Here is a 23,217-nt window from a genome sequence, read left to right as displayed (position 1 = left end):
GAGGGTGAGGGGGGAAGGAGACATAGGGAGAGCTGCAGATAGTAGCTTATGATGGAGACACATACAGGGAGGGTGAGGGGGGTAAGAGGAGGTGGAGGAGACACAGGGAGAGCTGCAGATAGTAGCGTATGATGGAGACATGTACATGAAGGATGGGGGGGGGGGGACACAGGGAGAGCTGCAGATAGCAGCGTATGATGGAGACACATACAGGGAGGAGGAGGGGGAGAAGACACAGGGAGAGCTGCAGATAGTAGCATATGATGGAGACACATACATGGAGGGTGGGTGGGGATGAGGAAGAGACACAGGGAGAGCTGCAGATAGCAGCGTATGATGGAGACACGTACATGGAGGGTGGGTGGGGGGGATGAGGAAGAGACACAGGGAGAGCTGCAGATAGCAGTGTATGATGGAGACACATACTGACTCTGGTGTCAGAACTCTGCAGCCCTGATACATGGGAGTCAGTGCAGAGAGGGGGAGGGTAGAAACTGGTAGGATCAGCCAGATATTTCATACACAGCACAAGCACTATAACAGGCTTCAAAGGAACAGGATCTTTATTTATTTTTTTGTGATAACAAACATTTTAATGGTGCCAAAACACGCAAAAATATATTTTGTTATAAAAACATCTTTATTGGAGTCCAAAGTTACACATGTATAGGAATGGAAGTAGATATTGATTAGAGGTTACCCCCCCCATAGGTGCTGGGTGTTTAATAATAAAAAACAGAAGCACTGCAGATTACTCCCCCACACATGAAAATTAAGAATCAGTTCCCTTTCTGACTCCATTCATTTTAGTGGGTCGGCATAACTGCCAGGCAACCAGAATTTTTATAGAAAGGTCACCATTAGTGATCCCTGTGTCCCTGTCATGTTGGGTTTATTTATTGTCCCTGGCATTGGAATTTTGAACTTTTCTCTGTATAATTTGATGTTGTATAAAAATATATATATATAAAATGTAGGTGAAAGTGCTAAACCTTCTTCTTCTTCTTTTTTTATTGCAGATTTACGCAGTATTTACTGCAGAGACAGCTCACAAGGCAGGACTGCCCTAGTGAGCGAGACAGAATATGAACGCTACACTGAGGCTTCACCAGCATGTGACGTTCACACGGAGGCTTCACCAGCATGTGACATTCACACGGAGGCTTCACCAGCATGTGACGTTCACACGGAGGCTTCACCAGCATGTGACGTTCACACGGAGGTTTCACCAGCATGTGACGTTCACACGGAAACTTCACCAGCATGTGACGTTCACACGGAGGCTTCACCAGCATGTGACGTTCACACGGAGGCTTCACCAGCATGTGACGTTCACACGGAGGCTTCACCAGCATGTGACGTTCACACGGAGGCTTCACCAGCATGTGACGTTCACACGGAGGCTTCACCAGCATGTGACGTTCACACGGAGGCTTCACCAGCATGTGACGTTCACACGGAGGCTTCACCAGCATGTGACGTTCACACGGAGGCTTCACCAGCATGTGACGTTCACACGGAGGCTTCACCAGCATGTGACGTTCACACGGAGGCTTCACCAGCATGTGACGTTCACACGGAGGCTTCACCAGCATGTGACGTTCACACGGAGGCTTCACCAGCATGTGACGTTCACACGGAGGCTTCACCAGCATGTGACGTTCACACGGAGGCTTCACCAGCATGTGACGTTCACACAGAGACTTCACCAGCATGTGAGGTTCACACAGAGACTTCACCAGCATGTGAGGTTCACACAGAGACTTCACCAGCATGCGAGGTTCACACAGAGACTTCACCAGCATGCGAGGTTCACACAGAGACTTCACCAGCATGCGAGGTTCACACAGAGACTTCACCAGCATGTGAGGTTCACACAGAGACTTCACCAGCATGTGAGGTTCACACAGAGACTTCACCAGCATGTGAGGTTCACACGGAGACTTCACCAGCATGTGAGGTTCACACGGAGACTTCACCAGCATGTGAGGTTCACACAGAGACTTCACCAGCATGTGACGTTCACACGGAGACTTCACCAGCATGTAAGGTTCACACAGAGACTTCACCAGCATGTAAGGTTCACACAGAGACTTCACCAGCATGTGAGGTTCACACAGAGACTTCCCACAATTTGGGAATTTCTTTAAATCAACCATGTGTCATTCACACGAAGACTCCTTCAGCGTGCAACGATTTTGTTGAGACCCGGGCAGATTGTGGCGTTACCACTGAGACTACGCCAGAATGTGACATTCACGAGACTACGCCAGAATGTGACATTCACAACGAGACTACGCCAGAATGTGACATTCACAACGAGACTACGCCAGAATGTGACATTCACAACGAGACTACTCCAGAATGCGACATTCACAACGAGACTACTCCAGAATGTGACATTCACAACAAGACTACTCCAGAATGTGACATTCACAACGAGACTACTACAGAATGTGACATTCACAACAAGACTACTCCAGAATGTGATGTTCATAATGAGACCCCTCAAGAATGTGACATTCACAATGAGACTACTCCAGAATTTCGCGATCACAGTGAGTCTCCTCCAGAATGTGATGTTCACAATGAGACCCCTCCAGAATGTGACAGACGCGTAAAGAATTCACCAGCATGTGACTTTCACACAGAGACTCCACCAGCATGTGACGAAGATGGGGGCAAGGTTACCAGAAAGGATAGGCACATACTAGTGGTAGGGGATTCAGTTATTGGAAGAATACAGAGAGCAATCTGTCACAAAGACCATTATCGCCAAACAGTATGTTGTTTACCGGGCGCTCAGGTTCGGAACATTGCAGATTGCATGGAAAGATTATTGGATGGCGCTTTAGAGGACCCAGCTGTCATGATATATATCGGTACCAATGACAAAGTTAGAGAAAGATGGAGCACCCTACAAAATGATTTCAGGGACTTGGGGGCCATATTGAAGAAAAGGTCCCCCAAGGCAATATTTTCTGAAATACTGCCTCTACCTCGAGCCACACCACAGAGACAGCAGGAGCTTATGGTACTTAACAAGTGGCTGAGGAACTGGTGCAGGGAGGAGGGGTTTGGTTTCATGGCGAACTGGGCTGACTTTTCAGGCCGTTACCATCTTTATAGTAGCGACGGATTGCACTTAAATGGAAGGGGTGCAGCTTTCTTGGGATTGAAGATGGCCAAAATGTTGGAAGAAAATTTAAACTAGGTGATGAGAAGAGGACGATTTGCTAGTGAATATGAGGGAGAGGATCTTCATTTCAAGCCATCATGACAGGAATCCACTACGTCATCAATCTCTTAAAAGATTCTCATAAGCAGCTTATGAATCACCAACTATCAATGTAGCTGGACAAACAAGACAATTGGCTGTTCCTAGAAGAAGACTCAACAAAAAGTTTGAGGGACCCTCCCAGGGGCCAGGTACGGCTGTACCAACACAGGCCCCTACACTGGTGGCGGCTGACACTCCAGTAACTGGAGGGTCTTCCCATCAGCCCTCTATTTACCTTTCTGCAGAAGCTTTAAGGTTCGACAATACATTTCCCAAACATAATCACCTGTAAAAAAAAGTGTCTGAGATATTGGTGGTAAACAGCCTGCTAGGCCCGAGGGGAACCAAACCAAGCCCTCCAAAAGCTGCCAAGAGTGTAAATGTAGACATTAGGCTTTAAGGTTAATCAAAAATATAACACTCTAAAGGGAAAGGTAGAACAAAGGGGGAGTATGGAAGAGGGAGAGACGGAGGAAAGGGGGGAGAAGGGAAGGTTGGAGGAAGAAGGGGGTGAGGGTTGGGGGGAACCCCCACACCCCTTCCTTACCCGGAACCTAACACCCCCCCTACTTTCCTCCCTCTCTGCCTCTTCCATACTCCTCCTCCCCATATTCTACCTTTCCCTTTAGAATGTGATATTTTTGATTATCCTTAAAGCATAATGTCTACATTTACACTCTTGGCAACTTTTGGATATAAGGCAGCTTTTGGAGGACTAGCAGGCCGTTTACCACCAACATCTTAAGCACGTTTTTACAGGTGATATGTTTAATCTATGTATTGTCGATCAACATAAAGTAATTGATTATGTTGTGAAGTTTGGAGGCCGATATGTTTTTAAGGCATGTGTTGGACCGGCTATGAGGGGAGGTTGAAGGCCGGTATGTTTTTGAGGCGTGTGTTGGACCGGCTATAAGAGGAGGTTGAAGGCCGGTATGTTTTTGAGGCGTGTGTTGGACCGGCTATAAGGGGAGGTTGAAGGCCGGTATGTTTTTGAGGCGTGTGTTGGACCGGCTATAAGTGGAGGTTGGAACTCTTTTTGTCTTCAGAGGTGGGAGGAGTCTTTCCAGCTTTCTTTAGGCTTTCTCTGCTGGAGAAATGAGAACTCTTCCCGCCAGTGAGGTCCTTCATGGAGAAGTCCAAGGCCTCACTCACACGGGGTGTATGAATCTGTACCCTGTGTGGGGGCTGCATTAACCCCAAAAAGGACATCCATGTGGGTGCAGTTGTGCGGACGCACCCCAGGTGCGTTCGGGGCCGTGCACCGGCACCCACACAGATGTCACATTGAGTACAGTCACTGCACCCCAGTTGACAGCAATGAGACTGCCTACACGGCATGCTGGGAATACCTGTGCATTTCCATTGTAGTAAACACGGTCCTCTCATGGGTTACGGATTAATACCCCCCTGTGTGAATGAGGCCTAAGGGTGAATGGAATATTTAGACCCATTGTGTTGCTAATTTGGGGACCACTGTACCCCTCTTTGTTATTTGGGTGTGTTATTATAGGAGTGTTATATATTGTAGTTTAGGATAAGTTTGGATTTCTTGTGAAGGCATTTTAAGTGAATATAAGTGATTTACCGCACTCAGCGGGGGCGGGCCTTAGAGAACAGAGGCCGCATATGGGCAGCACAGAGGCTTAGGGGTTAGCCTTGCAGCACGGGGGTCCTTGTTTCAGATTCTGACCAGGACACTATCTGCATGGAGTTTGCATGTTCTCCCTGTGCTTGCGTGGGTTTCCTCCGGGGTACTCCGGTTTCCTCTCACACTACATGCTACTTTTGCGTTGGTGGTGCAGTGGTAAGCATAGCTGCCTTCCAAGCAGCTGACCCGGGTTCGATTCCCGGCCAACGCCATCTCCAATACTTGGAGTCCTCAGAGAGAAAAGCGCTATACAAGGTCAATGCAGAGTACATATTAGCGGTGGAATAAAGAATGAAGAGAATGTGTGGAATGTTTGAGGAAGAAAATGTTCCTCCAGAATCTATAGAAGGAGAACGCAGCAACTGATATAAGGCAGCTTTTGGAGGACTTGGTTTGGTTTCCCCCGGGCCTAGCAGGCTGTTTACCACCAACATCTTAAGCACGTTTTTACAGGTGATATGTTTGATCTATGTATTGTCGATCAACATAAAGTAATTGATTATGTTGTGAAGTTTGGAGGCCGATATGTTTTTAAGGCATGTGTTGGACCGGCTATGAGGGGAGGTTGAAGGCCGGTATGTTTTTGAGGCGTGTGTTGGACCGGCTATAAGGGGAGGTTGGAGGCCGGTATGTTTTTGAGGTGTGTGTTGGACTGGCTATAAGAGGAGGTTGAAGGCCGGTATGTTTTTGAGGCGTGTGTCGGACCGGCTATAAGAGGAGGTTGAAGGCCGGTATGTTTTTGAGGCGTGTGTTGGACCGGCTATAAGGGGAGGTTGGAGGCCGGTATGTTTTTGAGGTGTGTGTTGGACTGGCTATAAGAGGAGGTTGAAGGCCGGTATGTTTTTGAGGCGTGTGTTGGACCGGCTATAAGTGGAGGTTGGAACTCTTTTTGTCTTCAGAGGTGGGAGGAGTCTTTCCAGCTTTCTCTGCTGGAGAAATGAGAACTCTTCCCGCCAGTGAGGTCCTTCATGGAGAAGTCCAAGGCCTCACTCACACGGGGTGTATGAATCTGTACCCTGTGTGGGGGCTGCATTAACCCCAAAAAGGACATCCATGTGGGTGCAGTTGTGCAAACGCACCCCAGGTGCATTTGGGGCTGTGCACCGGCACCCACACAGATGTCACATTGAGTACAGTCACTGCACCCCAGTTGACAGCAATGAGACTGCCTACACGGCATGCTGGGAATACCTGTGCATTCGCATTGTAGTAAACACGGTCCTCCCATTGGGTACGGATTAATACCCCCCGTGTGAATGAGGCCTAAGGGTGAATGGAATATTTAGACCCATTGTGTTGCTAATTTGGGGACCACTGTACCCCTCTTTGTTATTTGGGTGTGTTATTATAGGAGTGTTATATATTGTAGTTTAGGATAAGTTTGGATTTCTTGTGAAGGCATTTTAAGTGAATATAAGTGATTTACCCCACTCACCGGGGGTGGGCCTTAGAGAACAGAGGCCGTATATGGGCAGCACAGAGGCTTAGGGGTTAGCCTTGCAGCACTGGAGTCCTTGTTTCAGATTCTGACCAGGACACTATCTGCATGGAGTTTGCATGTTCTCCCTGTGCTTGCGTGGGTTTCCTCCGGGTACTCCGGTTTCCTCCCACACTACATGCTACTTTTGCGTTGGTGGTGCAGTGGTAAGCATAGCTGCCTTCCAAGCAGCTGACCCGGGTTCGATTCCCGGCCAACGCCATCTCCAATACTTGGAGTCCTCAGAGAGAAAAGCGCTATACAAGTCAATGCAGAGTACATATTGGCGGTGGAATAAAGAATGAAGAGAATGTGTGGAATGTTTGAGGAAGAAAATGTTCCCCCAGAATCTATAGAAGGAGAACCCAGCAACTGTCAGAAGATGCTTAGCTTTGGCTGCGATTACACCTAGGCGTTTCGGACCGCGGGCGGAATTACTGCAATTTCCTGAATTGCCGCAAAACGTGTCACATGCTTGTGATCCCGTTACTTTCAATGGCACCCCAATCACGGGACAATATTGTCACCTGACAAATCACACAAACAAAATGACGGGACCCCTGTCTCCCAAAAGCAGTCCTGCGATTTGTCAGGAGACAATCGCGGCAAAAATCACGCCTCGATTGGGGCGATATTGAAAGTAAGGGGATCGCATACTCCACCCAGCGGGAATATTACACCCCCTCAACTGTCTAGATTTACATTAAAGTTTCAAATATAAAAATCCTTCATTGCTGCAGACCTCAGGACACGCCATGTGGGATGTAACCACTTATAGACCACAATAAATATATACAGCATCTCCCAAAAGTAAATACCCCCCTCTCTGTGTGCGGGAGATCACATACAGTATGTCACAAAAGTAAGTACACCCCGTTGTGTGCAGGAGCTCACATACAGTATGTCACAAAAGTAAATACAACCCTCGCATTTGTGTAAATCTTTTCTTGTAACTTTTCATGTGACAACACTGAAGAAATGACACTTTGCTACAATGTAGTGTAGTGTACAGCTTGTATAACGGTGTAAATTTGCTGTCCCCTCAAAATAACTCAACACACAGCCATTAATGTCTAAATCTGAGGAATTTTATACAGGACAGTCAATGACATGTGTGTAGAACTCTTGGAAGCTCAACCAGCCAAAAGTAAAAGGCGTATCACAAAACTGAGCACAATGCCTGAAACTAGACAAAAATACCTACAATGTATAAATTGTGAGAGCAATTTATAGTAAAGGAACAAAAGATTTTTTTTTTTTAACCACTTAAGGACCGCCTCCTGCACATATATACGTCGGCAGAATGGCACGGCTGGGCACATGCACGTACAGGTACGTGCTGTGCTATTGTCCAGCCGTGGGCAGGTCCGAAGCTCCGTGACCCGCGGACCCGATCGCCGCTGGAGTCCCGCGATCGGTCCCCGGAGCTGAAGAACGGGGAGAGGTGAGTGTAAACACAGCTTCCCCGTTCTTCACTGTGGCGGCGGCATCGATCGTGACCATACAACCCACTATGTAATGACTAAGGCTCTGTGTCCCGTGGTGTACGAGAAAGAAAGGCTTTTTTTCGTTTTGGATGGAGTGGAGAGGGTTAGACCCCCCCTGTCAGGTTTTATTGCCGTCTTTGCCACCATTGGGGAGATTCCCCCCTCTCTGTGTGTCCTGTTTACCATTATCATTGAAAGTAAAAGAAAATCCCAAATTTTGCGCTGTCCCCCAGAAAAGTAATAGAGGGGAAATCTTGCAATGGGGACCCCAGTTCTGATAACCTGGGGGGTCACCACAAATTCCCTTAATTTGCAAGGATATTCTCTCACTTCCTGTTTGGCTATAGGGACAGGAAGTGAATGGAAATCTCCGCAATGGGACACGGATAGTGAAAAAAATTAAAATCTGACGGGGGTTATAACCCTCCCTTACTCTATCCAAAATGAAGAAAAATAAAGTTTTGCCTCTAGTTCTACTTTAACCACTTAAGGACTGGACCAATATGCTGCTACATGACCCAAGGGGTTTTTACAATTCGGCACTGCGTCGCTCTAACAGACAATTGCGCGGTCGTGCGACGTGGCTCCCAAACAAAATCGCGTCCTTTTTTCCCCACAAATAGAGCTTTCTTTTGGTGGTATTTGAACACCTCTGCGGTTTTTAGTTTTTGCGCTATAAACAAAAATAGAGCGACAATTTTGAAAAAAATTCAATATTTTTTACTTTTTGCTATAATAAATATCCCCCAAAAACATATATAAAAAAAAATGTTTCCCTCAGTTTAGGCCGATACGTATTCTTCTACCTGTTTTTGGTAAAAAAAAATCGCAATAAGCGTTTATCGATTGGTTTGCGCAAAATTTATAGCGTTTACAAAATAGTGGATAGTTTTATTGCATTTTTATTAATTTTTTTACTTTCAATAGATTTTTATTGAAATTTCATGTCAGGTTACAACATATCATTAAGCAACATGGGCATCATATGCCCCAAGGGATCAAATATAACATCTTGAGGAGATAAAGAAAATTTGCCAAGAAAAGGAATATTAATCAGACATTACATCAATTATCCAGCAGATTTTAGGTAACATTACCCTGAATAAGGGGAAACGGGTCCAGATGGGACCCGGAGCCCACTCCCCCAGCACCCCAATTGGGATCCTACTGTGCCCGAGTGTGGGCCCCCAATCCCCCCAGACCCCCCCCCAGACTCGCATCACTCTCACCAATGCGGAATAGACAGAGAAAAACCTGAGGGTAACGCTAGGAATACCCCCCCCCCCAAAAAGGCAAATAAAGATAGAAAAAATAATAAATATATTTAAGGGACATCTATCGATAACGGAGAGTCATAACCCCACATTGAATGCGTAAGCTAGCTGATAATAGAATGATAACCCATAGGGATAGAAACAGAGATAGAGGAAGAAGGAAAAGAGAAAAAGAGGTAAAGGGAATGGGGATAAGGTTAGGGTGGTAAGAATAATGCCTAACACATATTCAAGAGTTTCTCAAACTCATTCAGGATCAGAGGTAAGGCGAATGCCAACAAAGTCAGCCCAGGGAGTCCATATTTCATAGAAAGCCTCGGAGGAGTTATCTAGTATGCTGGACAGTTTCTCCTGAATCATGATCCAAGAGATTTTTTGTCTAGCTACTGAGATGAGCGGCCTGGGTTGTTTCCAAGATTTGGCAATAGCAATCTTGGAGCCAAGTAATATGAAGTGGATCAGAGGATCTAGAAAGAAGAGGGACGGTAGTATTCAATAAAGCAACCTGGGGAGTCTTGGGAATCCGATATCCTGTTATCTTGTAGATCATAGTAAATATGATCCTCCAAAAGGAGCGAATCCTAGGGCATTCCCACCAAACATGAGCCATGGTGCCCCGGAGCTGTCACCCCCTAAAGCAAAGAGGATCAGCTGTGGGGAAAATGGTGGCCAGTCTGGAAGGAGTCAAGTACCATCTGGTAATTACCTTAACACTTGCTTCCATTAAAGAGACTCCTCTTATACCCCGAAAAGATCTAAAGGCAGCTTTGTGCCAATTCTCCAGGTTTTATTAATTTTTATTTTTTTTACTACTAATGGCGGCGATCAGCGATTTTTTTCGTGACTGCGACATTATGGCGGACACTTCGGACAATTTTGACACATTTTTGGGACCATTGTCATTTTCACAGCAAAAAATGCATTTAAATTGCATTGTTTATTGTGAAAATGACAGTTGCAGTTTGGGAGTTAAACACAGGGGGCGCTGTAGGATTTAGTGTTCACCTACCGGTAGTGTGTGTTTACAACTGTAGGGGGTGTGGCTGTAGGACTGACGTTATCGATCGAGTCTCCCTATAAAAGGGAATCACTTGAACGATACGCCGCCACAGTGAAGGACGGGGAAGCCGTGTTTACATACGGCTCTCCCCGTTCTTCAGCTCCGGGGAGCGATCGCGACGGAGCGGCTATAAACGAATAGCCGCGCCGTCGTCCCGGATCGCTCCCCGAGGGAATCCGACCGCCGCATGTAGGGGGGGGGGTCCTGATCGGACCCCCGACCCACGGAAAGGCAGGGACGTACAGGTACGCCAATGTGCCTGTCCGTGCCATTCTGCCGACGTATATCTACATGAGGCGGTCGGGAAGCGGTTAAGTAAGTCTTTAGAATACAGTAATAGTAACAGATCATCCAATACCTGTGATGGTCTAGGTAGGGGTACAGCAGGTGTTGGAGGCCGCGCTCAACACACATCACCACAAAGCGATTGTGAAAGTCTGGAAATTGTGTAGTGATGCTCTCCATGGGGGAATCGGCTGGCGGCATCAGCATGCGATTATCAACAAGTCTCTGCATCAAAGACTCAAAATCATTCAGCTCAGAAGGGACGAAAATGTTCATTCTGAAAAAAAAATAAAAAGAAAAGACATCTATTTCAATAAATGAGCACAAACCATGTTAGGATTTGGTGTGTGGATGTATATATAATATACATATATGTATATATTATATATACACACACACACACAGTATCTCACAAAAGTACACCCCTCACATTTTTGTAAATATTTTCTTTAGGGCTGTGGAAATGAAAGATTAATTCCTCGATTAATCTGTAATTCTTTTGATCGGTACTAGTGGTGCAACGGATCGTAAACGATCCGTGATCCGAAGGGGGTCACCATAAGTAGGTAGGTTGCTGTATGTACATCTTGGAAATCTAAGCACAGATCTTCCGTGGATGTCGGCTGTCTCCAATCCTTCTGTCTCTTCGTGTCATCCCAGCCAAACTCCATGATGTTGAGATCAGGGCTCTGTGGGGGCCAAACCATCACTTCCAGGACTTCTTGTTCTTCTTAATGACATTGGCAGTATGTTTGGTTGTGCTGCTGCAGAATAAATTTGGGGCCAATCACACGCCTCCCTGAATGTACGGCATGATGGGCAAGTATCTGCCTGTATTTCTCAGCATTGAGGACACCATTGATCCTGAATGAATCTCCAACTCAATTTGTAGAAAAGCAGCCCCAAACTTGCAAGGAACCTCCAACATGCTTCACAGTTGCCTGCAGACACTCATTAATGTATCATCACTCTCTAGGCCTTAACCAACAAACTGCCTCCTGCTACAGCCAAATATTTCACATTTTGACTCATCAGCCCAGAGCAACTTCTGCCATTTTTCTGCCCCCCAGTTCCTATGTTTTCCTGTACAGTTGAGTCGCTTAAACTTGCTTCCACATTGGAGGCTTTTGGCCGCAATTCTTCCATGAAGACCATTTCTGGCCAGACATCTCTAGACAGTAGGTGGGTGTACCTGGGTCCAACTGGTCTCCATCAGTTCTGTGATGATAAACCTGGTGGAATATGGAAGGGAAGCAAGCATGTGTCTTTCATCTGCTGTATTAAGCTTGGGTGACCCCTGCATCTACTGTCCTGAACATTGCCCTTTTCTTTGTGCTTTTTCAGAAAGGTTTGAACAGCACATCTTGAATCCCCCGAAATCTTTGCCTGGGAGAGACCTTGCTGATGCAGTATAACTACCTTGTGTCATGGTGCTGTGCTCAGTCTTGCCACGGTGTATGAACTGTGACATGAAACGGTCTTCCACAACCTCACCTTAGCAGCAGAGTGTGGCTGTTCCTCACCCAGGTCTAAGTCTCCTACACAGCTGCTTCTGTTTCGTTTAATGACTGTGTTTCAATCTGCATATGAAATTGATGATCATGAGCACCTGCTTGAGGGGCAGGGGTTGCCCCCTTATAATTGAGAAGTCTTGGCACACACACATATAAGATGGGTGGGGGGGGGCTCATCACCCCCTCCTCTTCCTTTTTTTTTTTCTTTTTTTTTTTTTCTGGGATCCCCTATCTTCCTCCTGAAAGAGGAAGGGGATAGTAGAAGCCCCCTCTCTCTTAAGCCACAATGCAACAGAATCTTGCAATTTTAAAATAGGAAGGTCACAATAGGGATTATTTTTTTTATTTAATTTTTTCTTCACATATCGGTATGGGAGGTAGCTATCACTCAGAAATATTAAGGACAATTTAAAAAAGTAGTGCCCTTGAAGTAAGGGATGATTTAGTCACAGTTAAAAATGAGGTGGGTTTTTTTTTTTTTTCCCTTTCTTTCTTTCTTCCCCTATTTATCTCTGTCCCTCCCCCTTTTCCACTTCCTTGCACCTCCCCTACCTCTACCTGCCCTATTAGTACCTGTATCAGGGACCTAGTCGGACTGAATAGTACATATCCCAGAGAGGTCGCCCTCCTGTCTCTAAGTGAGGTGGGGAGGGGGAGACGAAGGGGGGTATATTTTTCTCCTCTCTCTTCTTTTCTAAGGAAGAGGGAAGGAAGGAGAAAAAGAAAGAGGGAAAGGGAAAAAAAAAGAAAAAAAAGGGGCCACCATATGTTAACCAAAATAAGGGGTTTTAAGGAGACCATGTATGTGTTGTTATATGTATGTCAGTATATAAATGTAAGAATGTCATGTTGATGTTAAGTTTTTGTTAAAAAAATATTTAATAAAAAGTTAAATGAAAAAAAAAAAATGAGCACCTGCTTGTAGAGCTGGGGGATTTTGGCCCCCCCCAAAAAAATCAGCGATTAAACAAAAACAAAAAAAAACTCTATTCACAATTCGAATCAAGTTTTTTTTTCTGATGGACACCGCGCCGGTCCTAAGGAGCTGCGGGCAGGAGCTTTTAGGCGAGGCCGTGGCCTTTTCCCAGGATCGCGGCGGACTAGGTCGAGGCCGCGGCCTCGCCTAAAAACTCCTGCCCGCAGCTCCTTAGGACCAGCGCGGTGTCCATCAGAAAAAAAAACTTGATTCGGACACCGCAACGGTCCTAAGGAGCTGTGGGCAGGAGTTTTTAGGCGCGGCCTAGTCCCCCGTGATCCTGGAAAAAGGCCACGAACTAGGCCGAAGCCGCGGCCTCGCGTACAAAATCCTTCCCGCAGCTTGCCGCGATCCTGGGAAAAGGCTGTGGCTTCGGACTAGTCTGCGGCGTCCGACCTGACCTCGTGGCCTTTTCCCAGGCGAGCTGCGGCCAGAATTTTTTAGGCGAGGCCGTGGCCTCGGCCTAGTCCGCCTCAATCCTGGGAAAAGGCCGCGGACTAGGTTGAAGCCGGGGCCTCGCCTAAAAAATCCTGCCCGCAGCTTGCCGCGATCTGGGGAAAAGCCTGCGGACTAGGCTGAAGCTGCGGCCTCACCTAAAAAAAATCCTGCCCGCAGCCCGCCGTGATCCTGGGAAAATCGCTGCGCTGCGGGCAGGATTTTTTAGGCGAGGCCACGGCAAATTCTACAAAATTCCTGACTTTGTGCAAGTGTACAAAGTGTGCAAGTGTAAGAACTGATGCTGGTTTGAATGCAAAGGGGGGGGGGGGGGTCACACCAAATATTGATTCGATTTGGATTTTTCTTCTGTTTGCTCATTTTGCATTTTGTATAATGATAGTTGTGTTGGGTTCATTCCATTATGAATAAATCAGCTCTGCTTTTGCACCATTCTCTTTGTATCACACTGTATGATGATAAGGGTAGGTCTTACCGTAATTCTCTTGTAAATAATTGAATGATCAATTCACAAAGATACACAAAGATAATACCCAATAAAAAAAAAAAACACTCTTCCATACACACCTTGCCAACTTGTTCAGAATTCTCTCTCGGGTGTATTTAGAGCATAAAGTGTTCTCGTCGATGATGTCTGGAGACAATGGAGGCCAGTGTTGGCTGTCCCCAGTTGGCTCACGATGTCCCATGCTGTCAATCCAAGCTTCAATTCTTGGCCAATCGTGCCACAGAGTCAGATGGCGCCACAGGATTTTCGGCGAAACAGAAGTCAAGTCTGTGGGACATTTCACAGATACGTTTTACTGATTATACGTCTTTCTGATTATGCCTTACAAGCATTAATAAACATTAACCACTTAAGACCCGGACCAATATGCAGGTAAAGAACCAGGCCCCTTTTTGCGATTCGGCACCGCGTCGCTTCAACTGACAATTGCGCGGTCGTGTGACGCGGCTCCCAAACAAAATTGGCGTCCTTTTTCCCCCACAAATAGAGCTTTCTTTTGGTGGTATTTGATCACCTCTGCGGTTTTGATTTTTTGCGCTATAAACAAAAATAGAGCGACAATTTTGAAAAAAATTCAATATTTTTTACTATAATAAATATCCCCCAAACATATATAAAAAAATATTTTTTTCCCTCAGTTTAGGCCAATACGTATTCTTTTACCTATTTTTGGTAAAAAAAAAAAATCGCAATAAGCGTTTATCGATTGGTTTGCGGAAAATTTATAGCGTTTACAAAATAGGGGATAGTTTTATTGCATTTTTATTAATTTTTTTTTTTTTACTACTAATGGCGTCGATCAGCGATTTTTTTTGTGACTGCGACATTATGGCGGACACATCGGACAATTTTGACACATTTTTGGGACCATTGTCATTTTCACAGCAAAAAGTGCTATAAAAATGCAAAGTTTACTGTGAAAATGACAATTGCAGTTTGGGAGTTAACCACTAGGGGGCGCTGAAGGGGTTAAGTGTGACCTCATATGTGTTTCTAACTTTAGGGGGGCGGGGCTGGACGTGTGACATCATTGATCGCCTTTCCCTTTATCAGGGAACAGACGATCAATGACAGCACCACTGTGAAGAACGGGGAAAGGTTTGTTTACACTCACCTCTCCCCGTTCTTCAGCTCCTGTGACCGATCGCGGGACTCCGACGGCGATCGGGTCCGCGGGTCCCGCGGCCACGGAGCTTCGGGTCGCGGGTGCGCACGCATGACCCACAGCTGGGCACTTAAAGAGGACGTACAGGTACGTGATTGTGCCCAGCCGTGCCATTCTGCCGACGTATATTGGCGTTAGGCGGTCCTTAAGTGGTTAATGAAACTGAATATAGACTAACTGCAATGTGAAAATAGTACAGGTGTCCTGAGCAAGAATGTATCATGAAATCAGTGGGCCCGTGTGCAAGATAAAAAGTGGGCCCTAGGCATTGATTTAAAAAAAAAAAAAGTGGCATGTGTATTGTGCCATGTCAAATTGTGGGTGTGGCTTAAATTGTGCTAAATGTTGGGCGTGCGTCAGGGCTGGGCTCAACCCTTCCTTCTCAGCGCTCTGTGCTCAGCTGTCAGTACTCTTCATTCCACAGTGACTCACCTTAATTTCCTGCTCGTCAGCTAGCCCTGCTGGCTATTTATCAGATCTCATGTGCCTTCGCCTGGTCAACATACTCGGAAACTCTCTGCTGTGATTTCCTGTTAAAGACTTTTGCCTGGCTGACTTCCCTCCTGGTTCCTGATCCTGTTTACTGCCCCTATTACACTGATCTCTGGATTCCTGTTTCACTGGTTTGTTCTGACTACCCGCTCTGGTTACCGAACCCTGGCTATGTTTTGACTACGTTTGCTCTGTTCAGGGGCCCGGATGGCAATCCCCCCTTTTTTTTTCTTTCTATTTTTTTCCTTTTTCTTTTTAGTAAAGGGCCCAGAGGTCCCCAGGGCCCAGATGGCAAACCCACCCCCCCCCCGTTTTTTTTTTATAATTTTTTTTTTTTATATATATATATATTTTTTATTAAAGGGCCCAGAGGTCCCCAGGGTCCGAATGGCAACCCCCCCTTTTTTTTTTTATAATTTTTTTATATATATATTTTTTATTAAAGGGCCCAGAGGTCCCCAGGGCCCCAGATGGCAACCCCCTCCCCCTTTTGTTATAATTATATATATATATATAAATATATATATATATTTTTTTTTTCCTTTTTATTAAAGGGCCCAGAGGTCCCCAGGGCCCCGGATGGCTACCCCCCCCTTTTTTTTATATTTTTTTTATATATCCCCCCGCTTCTAAATTCGCGGCAGCCCCCCCGCTTCTCAATTTGACACGGCACACCCCCCGCCCCCTTGGTTCTCTGCTCCAGGGGGCCCATGCCTGAAGCTGTGTAAGGGGCCCCATAATTCCTGATGGCGGCCCTGGCTCTGTTTGTACCATTTTACCATTATATTAAAAAGTGTGATTTTTTACTGCACTTCTGACTCACTTTTAAATCACCTGGTCTTCATTTCCTACTCGTCAGCTAGCCCTGCTGGCTATTTAAACTGCCTGGATCACATCTCCTGTGCCATCGCCTGGTCAACATATCTGGATACTCTCTGCTGTGTTTTCCTGTTAAAGTCTTTTGCCGGTCAGACTTCCCTTCTGGTACCCGATCCTGTTTACTGCCTCTACTACGCTGATCTCTGGATTCCTGTTTCACTGGCTTGTTCCGACAACCTGCTCTGGTTAACGAACCCTAGCTATGTTTTTACGAAGTTTGCTCTATTTGTACCATTTTATTAAAAAGTGTGAAGGTCATGGAGTGGCCTAGCCATTCTCCAGACTTTAATCCTAAAAAAAATGTATGGAGGGAGCTGAAACTTCGAGTTGCCAAGCGATAGCCAAGAAACCTTAAGGATTTAGAGAAGATCTGTAAAGAATTGTGTCATACCAGTGAACATCTAAATCAGTGGTCTCCAAACTGCGGCCCGGGGGCCAGATGTGGCCCTTAGCTTGCTTTTATCCGGCCCTTGGGGTCAGTGCCGGGACAAGATCATCTAGTGCCCAGAGCGAACATGCCAAACTGTGCCCCCCAAGATGTATGAGCATTGTGTGTCAGCTAAATAAATTCCCCCTCCTCTAAGTATAAATCTGTCCCCCTGCTGAAATCCCCGCTCCTAGCACAACTCCTCTACCCCCCAAAATCCTCCCCCCAGCACATATCTTCTCCCCCCCCATCACCCCTCCCAACACAAACCCCCCTAAATCACTCTTAGGCCCCCCCCCCCACAAATTTTCCCAACTAGAATAAGACTTCCTGCCACTCAGCCAAATTCCCTCTTCCAACACAAATCCCCTGACCCCCAATCTCCTTGTGGTGCCCCCTCCTCACATGATACCGCAGTGCCCAGGGCAGCTTCCCCTCCTGCCCACCCCTTGTCACAGCCCTGCTTGGGGCACTATTTGATTCACGAACGCCAATGAAGGGCACAATTCCTTCCATTGACACCAACAATGGGCCACAATTCCTTGCAACGACTCCAACAATGAGGCACAGTTCCTACCATTGACATAAATGATGGGGCACAATACTTCCCAATGACATCAACGGTGTGGCCCATTGACACCAATGATGGGGCACAATTCCTCCAATGACAGGGGATTGTACTCCCACAGACACTAGGACATGTTATACTCCCGATGGTTACAGTCCGGCCCTCTTAAAGTCTGAAGCACAGTAAACTGGCCCTTTGCTTACAAAGTTTGGAGACCCCTGATCTAAATGATTCAGATAAGGATTGGGAGAAAAATTGAGCTCCTTGGCATTAACTCGACTCGCCGTGTTTGGAGAAAGAAAAAATGCTGACTATGACCCCAAGAACACAATCCCTACAGTCAAGCACAGAGGTGGAAACATTATGATTTGGGGTCGTTTCTAAAAGGTGCTTTGCCGCATTGAGGGGCCAATGGATGGGGCCATGTAATGTAAATTCTTGGATGAGAACCTTTTTCCGTCAACCAGAACACTGAAGATAAGTCATGGATGGGTCTTCCAGCATGACAATGACCTAAAACATACCACCAACTCAACAAAGGAGTGGCTCAGGAAGAAGCCCATTAAGGTCATGGATTGGCCTAGACAGTCTCCAGACCTTAATCCTATAGAAAATTTATGGAGGGAGCTGAAACTTCAAGTTGCCAAGCGATAGCCAAGAAACCTTAAGGATTTATGCCGCGTACACACGATCGGTTCGTCTGATGAAAACGGTCCGATGGACCGCTTTCATCGGACGAACCGATCGTGTGTGGGCCCCATCTTTTTTTTCCCATCGGTGAAAGAACCTGTTTTAACCACTTGCTTACTGGGCACATAAACCCCCTTCGTTCCCAGGCGAAATTTCAGCTTCCGGCACTGCATCGCTTTAACTGACATTTGCGCAGTCGTGCGACGTGGCTCCCAAACAAAATTGACGTCCTTTTTCCCCACAAATAGAGCTTTATTTTGGTGGTATTTGATTACCTCTGCGGTTTTTATTTTTTGCGCTATAAACAAAAAAAGAGCGACAATTTTAAAAAAATATATATTTTTTTTACTTGTTGCTATAATAAATATCCCAATTTTTTTAAAAAATAAAATGTTTTTTTTTCTCAGTTAAGGCTGATACGTATATTTCAACGTATTTTTGGGGGGAAAAAAAATCGCAATAAGCGACTGGTTTGCGCAAAAGTTATAGCGCCTACAAAATAGGGGACAGAATTATGATTTTTTTTTATCATTTTTTTTTTTACTAGTAATGGCGGCGATCTGCGATTTTTATTGGGACTGCGATATTGCGGCGGACGTATTGGACACTTTTGACACAAATTTGGGACCATTCACATTTATACAGCGATCAGTGCTATAAAAATGCACTAATTACTGTATAAATGTGACTGGCAGTGAAGGGGTTAGCACTAGGGGGTGAGGAAGGGGTTAAATGTGTATCCTGGGTGTGTTCTTACTGTGTGGGGGGAGGGGGGTGACTGGGGGAGGTGACCGATGCTGTGTCCCTATGTACAAGGGACACAGATCGGTCTCCTCTCCTCTGACAGCACGTGGAGCTCTGTGTTTACACCCCATCATTACACACAGAGCTCCACGTCCCTGCTGTGTTCCCGACGATCGCGTGTACCCGGCGGACATCGCGGCCGCCAGGTACACGCATCGGCTCCCCAGCGATGCGCCGGGACAGTGTTTACCCGCTGCGCGCCCCCCAGAGGCGCACGCGGGTAATGCACTTTAAATTACGTCCAAAGACGTCCAGTTGGCACCTGAGAGCCGCGCTGTTGACGTCTTTTGTCTCAAGTGGTTAAAATTATCTGATGGTTAAAAAAACGATAGAAAAAAACGATCGTCTGTGGGCAAGTCCATCGGTTAAAAATCCACGCATGCTCAGAATCAAGTCGACGCATGCTCGGAAGCATTGAACTTCATTTTTCTCAGCACGTCGTTGTGTTTTACGTCACCGCGTTCTGACACGAACGGATTTTTAACTGATGGTGTGTAGGCAAGACTGATGAAAGTCAGCTTCATCGGATATCCGATGAAAAAATCCATCGGTCCGTTTTTATCGGATGAACCGATCGTGTGTACGTGGCATTAGAGAGGATCTGTAAAGAATTGTGTCATGCCAGTGAACATTTAAATGATTCGGAGAAAAATTGGAAGAAAGTGCTGTGATCAGATGAGTCTAAAATGAAGCTCTTTGGCATCAACTCAACTCGCTATGTTTGGAGGAAGAAAAATGGTGACTATGACCCCAAGAATACCATCCCTACAGTCACACGGAGGGGGAAACATGATGTTTTGAGGCTGTTTCTCTGCTAAAGGTCCAGACCAACTTTGCTGCATTGAGGGGCCAATGGACGGGGCCATGTATTGTAAAATCTTGGATGAGAACCCAAAACATACCGCCAAGTAGTGGCTCAAGAAGAAGCACATGAAGGTCGTGGAGTGGCCTAGCCAGTCTCCGGACCTTAATCCTATAGAAAATTTATGGAGGGAGCAGATACGCCGTCGTAAATCTGAATCTGCGCCGTCATAAATGTAAGCGTATTCTGGAAACCAGATACGCTTAAATTAGGCCAAGATACGAGCGGCTTAAGTCTCCTACGCCGTATCTTAGGGTGCAATTTTTCCGCTGGCCGCTAGGTGTCGCTTCCGTCGAGTTCGGCGTAGAATATGTAAATGACTAGATACGCCGATTCACGAACGTACGTGCGTCCGTCGCAGTAAAGATACACCGTTTCCGTAAGAGGTACGCCGGCGTAAAGATAAAGCTGCCCCCTAGGTGGCCTAGTCAATGTTAAGTATGGCCGTCGTTCCCGCGTCGAAATGTGAAAATTTTACGTCGTTTGCGTAAGTCGTCCGTGAATGGGGCTGGACGTAATTTACGTTCACGTCAAAACCAATACGTCCTTGCGGCGTACTTTGGAGCAATGCACACTGGGATATGTACACGGACGGCGCATGCGCCGTTCGTAAAAAACGTCAATAACGTCGGGTCACCACCCATTTACATAAAACACGCCCCCCTCATCCTCATCTGAATTAGGCGCGCTTACGCCGGCCCCATTTACGCTACGCCGCCGTAACTTAGGAGGCAAGTGCTTTGTGAATACAGCACGTGCCTCACTTACTTACAGCGGCGTAGCGTAAATACGATACGCTACGCCGCCGGAAAGATGCGCCGCCGTACCTGAATCTGGCCATTAGAGAAGATCTGTAAAGAAGAGAGGACCAAAATCCCTCCTGAGATGTGTGCAAACCTGATCACCAACTACAAGAAACGTCTGACCTCAAGGGTTTCTCCACCAACTACTAAGGGGATCAAATACATATTTTACTCACTGAACTGCAACTATATTTATAGCATTTGTTTTTATGTGTTTTTTTGGGGGGATTTTCGGTTGATGTTCTGTCTCTATCATATAAAATACACCTATGATAGAGCTGCACGATTCTGGCCAAAATGAGAATCACGATTGTTTTGCTTAGAATAAAGATCACGATTCTCTCACTATTCTGGCAGCGTAAAATCCTTCACATTATACAAAAAAAAAATTGGGCTAACTTTACTGGTTAGTTTTTTAATTTTATTTATTAAAGTAATTATTTCCAAAAAAATTGCATTTGAAAGACCGCTGCACAAATACAGTGTGACATAAAACATTGCAACAACCACCATTTTATTCTCTACAAAAAAATATATATACCGTACAAGCCATGTTTTTCAGCACATTTTTGTGTGCTGAAAATGCCCCCCCTCGGCATATACTGAGTCACCTTTTTGCACCTGATCTCCAGGACTTTGGCGACCCAGGACCGGCCGGCCGTGATCTCCTAAACTTGGCACACATGTAGCCCCACTCTTCCTCTACAAGTGTGCAAAGTTTGTTGTCCGGGGGACCTACGGCCGGGGAACACCGATTTTTCAAAGACTCCCATGTTAAACTGTAATTTCTCTGGTGAATTTGGGGACCCGGTACCGACCGGTCGTAGGTCCCCAGGACCCGGAACTTGGCACACATGTAGCCCCGTTTCTCCTCTACAAGTGTGCAAAGTTTGTTGTCTGGGGGATCTACGGCTGGGGAGCACCGATTTTTCAAGCCCGCCCCCCCTCCATAGACTCCCATGTTAAACGTCAGTCTAGTCATGGGCATAGTGAGGCATGGGCACAGTGAGGCATGGGCACAGTGAGGCAGTGGCGGAATTATCAGGGTCGCAACAGTCGCACTTGCGACTGGGCCCTGTAGTTCCGCTACTTCAGGGGGGCCCGCCATACGCCCGTTTGCCCACGTGAGGTGCCTGCCTGTCGCCCACGTGAGGTGCTTGCCTGGCGCCCGTGTGAGGCACTTGCCTGACTGTGTGGTTTGTTCTGCCGCAGGGAGGGGGGCTTTCGCCCGCTGAGGGAAGAGAGAGAGAAGGCAGAGGCAGCACAGCGTTGAGAGACTGTGTACCGCCCGTCCCCGCCTATCCAGAGACAGAGAGAATGAAGGGGGCGGACACTGAAAAACACCTATTGAGTGAAGGCGGGGGAGGAGCTCTCCCCTCTGCGACTGCATCGACTACCTGTCCCGTCTACCCGAGGCAAGGCATTCCTGGAGGAGGCACAGTGACAGATTTCTGAGGGGGAATCGATTGATTACTGGTAAGTCCTGTCAAGTGCCATTTTGCACTGCAATCGTTCCCATCCCCCCACCACGGCAGATCTCATCCCTATCCCCCCCCCCATCATCACTACAACAGAGGTGATAAAGGGGGGGGGGTGAGATCAGTGGTGGTGGAGGTGGGGGGATGGGATCAGTAAGAGGCAGAGGTAGTGGTGGTTTGAGGATGGCACTACCACTGCCACCGCTACCACCCCCCCTCGAGTACCACCGCTACCACCACCACTGCCCCCCACAACACTACTGCTTCCACCCCCAATACCACCGCTGCCACCCCCCTCAACACCACCGCTGCCACCCCCCCTCAACAACACCGCTGCCACCCCCCCTCAACACCACCACCGACACCACCGCTGCCACCCCCTCAATACCACCCCCCACAACACTACTGCTGCCACCCCCTCTCAACACCACCGCTGCCATCCCCCCCAACACTACTGCTGCCACCCCCCCTCAACACCACTGCTGCCATCCCCTCAACACTACTGCTGCCATCCCCCCTCAACACCACCGCTGCCAACCCCCTCAACACCACCGCTGCCACCACCCAATACCACCCCCCTCAACACTACTGCTGCCACCCCTCCTCAATACCACCGCTGCCACCCCTCCTCAACAACACCGCTGCCACCCCCCTCAACACCACCGCTGCCACCCCCCACAACACTATTGCTGCCACCCCCCCCCCCCCCCCCCAACACCACCGCTGCCACCCCCCAACACTACTGCTGCCACCCCCCCTCAACACCACCGCTTCTATCCCCTTCAACACCACCGCTGCCACCCCTTCAACACCATCACTGCCACTGATGGGGGGGCCCTTCATGATTTCTTGCCCTGGGGCCCTGAAGTTTCTAGTTATGCCTCTGCAGTGAGGCATGGACACAGTGAGGCATGGACACAGTGTGGGAAAGTGAGGCACAGTGAGGCATGGACACCCTAAGCTCATACTCGAGTCAATACGTTTTCCCAGTTTTTTGTGGTAAAATGAGGTGCCTCGGCTTATATTCGGGTCGGCTTATACTCGAGTATATACGGTAATATATAAATGTTTGGGGGTTCTA

At 47.1% G+C, this 23,217-nt stretch overlaps 2 protein-coding genes and 2 non-coding genes across 15 annotated transcripts in view; 2 read left to right on the top strand and 2 right to left on the bottom strand.

Moving 5' to 3' along the window:
* Positions 1–23,217, bottom strand: part of KIF23 (kinesin family member 23) — a 912,882-nt gene that overhangs the window by 174,853 nt on the left and 714,812 nt on the right. The gene's annotated exons all lie outside the window — the stretch shown is intronic.
* Positions 1–23,217, bottom strand: part of SPG11 (SPG11 vesicle trafficking associated, spatacsin) — a 147,984-nt gene that overhangs the window by 78,998 nt on the left and 45,769 nt on the right. The window contains exons 16-17 of the mRNA XM_040342210.1: positions 14,028–14,235; positions 10,588–10,791 (exon numbers count right to left, since the gene is read on the bottom strand). Of these exons, the coding sequence (XP_040198144.1) occupies positions 10,588–10,791; positions 14,028–14,235 (412 nt within the window). The remainder of the gene's footprint in view (positions 1–10,587; positions 10,792–14,027; positions 14,236–23,217) is intronic.
* Positions 5,071–5,142, top strand: TRNAG-UCC. Its single transcript has one exon. It is a non-coding gene; the product is annotated as a tRNA-Gly (tRNA).
* TRNAG-UCC lies at positions 6,559–6,630 on the top strand. Its single transcript has one exon. It is a non-coding gene; the product is annotated as a tRNA-Gly (tRNA).

This window comes from Rana temporaria, chromosome 3, assembly GCF_905171775.1.
Source record: "Rana temporaria chromosome 3, aRanTem1.1, whole genome shotgun sequence".
NCBI lineage: Eukaryota > Metazoa > Chordata > Amphibia > Anura > Ranidae > Rana > Rana temporaria.
The sequence above is the reverse complement of the archived record's forward strand: the minus strand, read 5'-3'. Positions and strand labels throughout refer to the sequence as shown.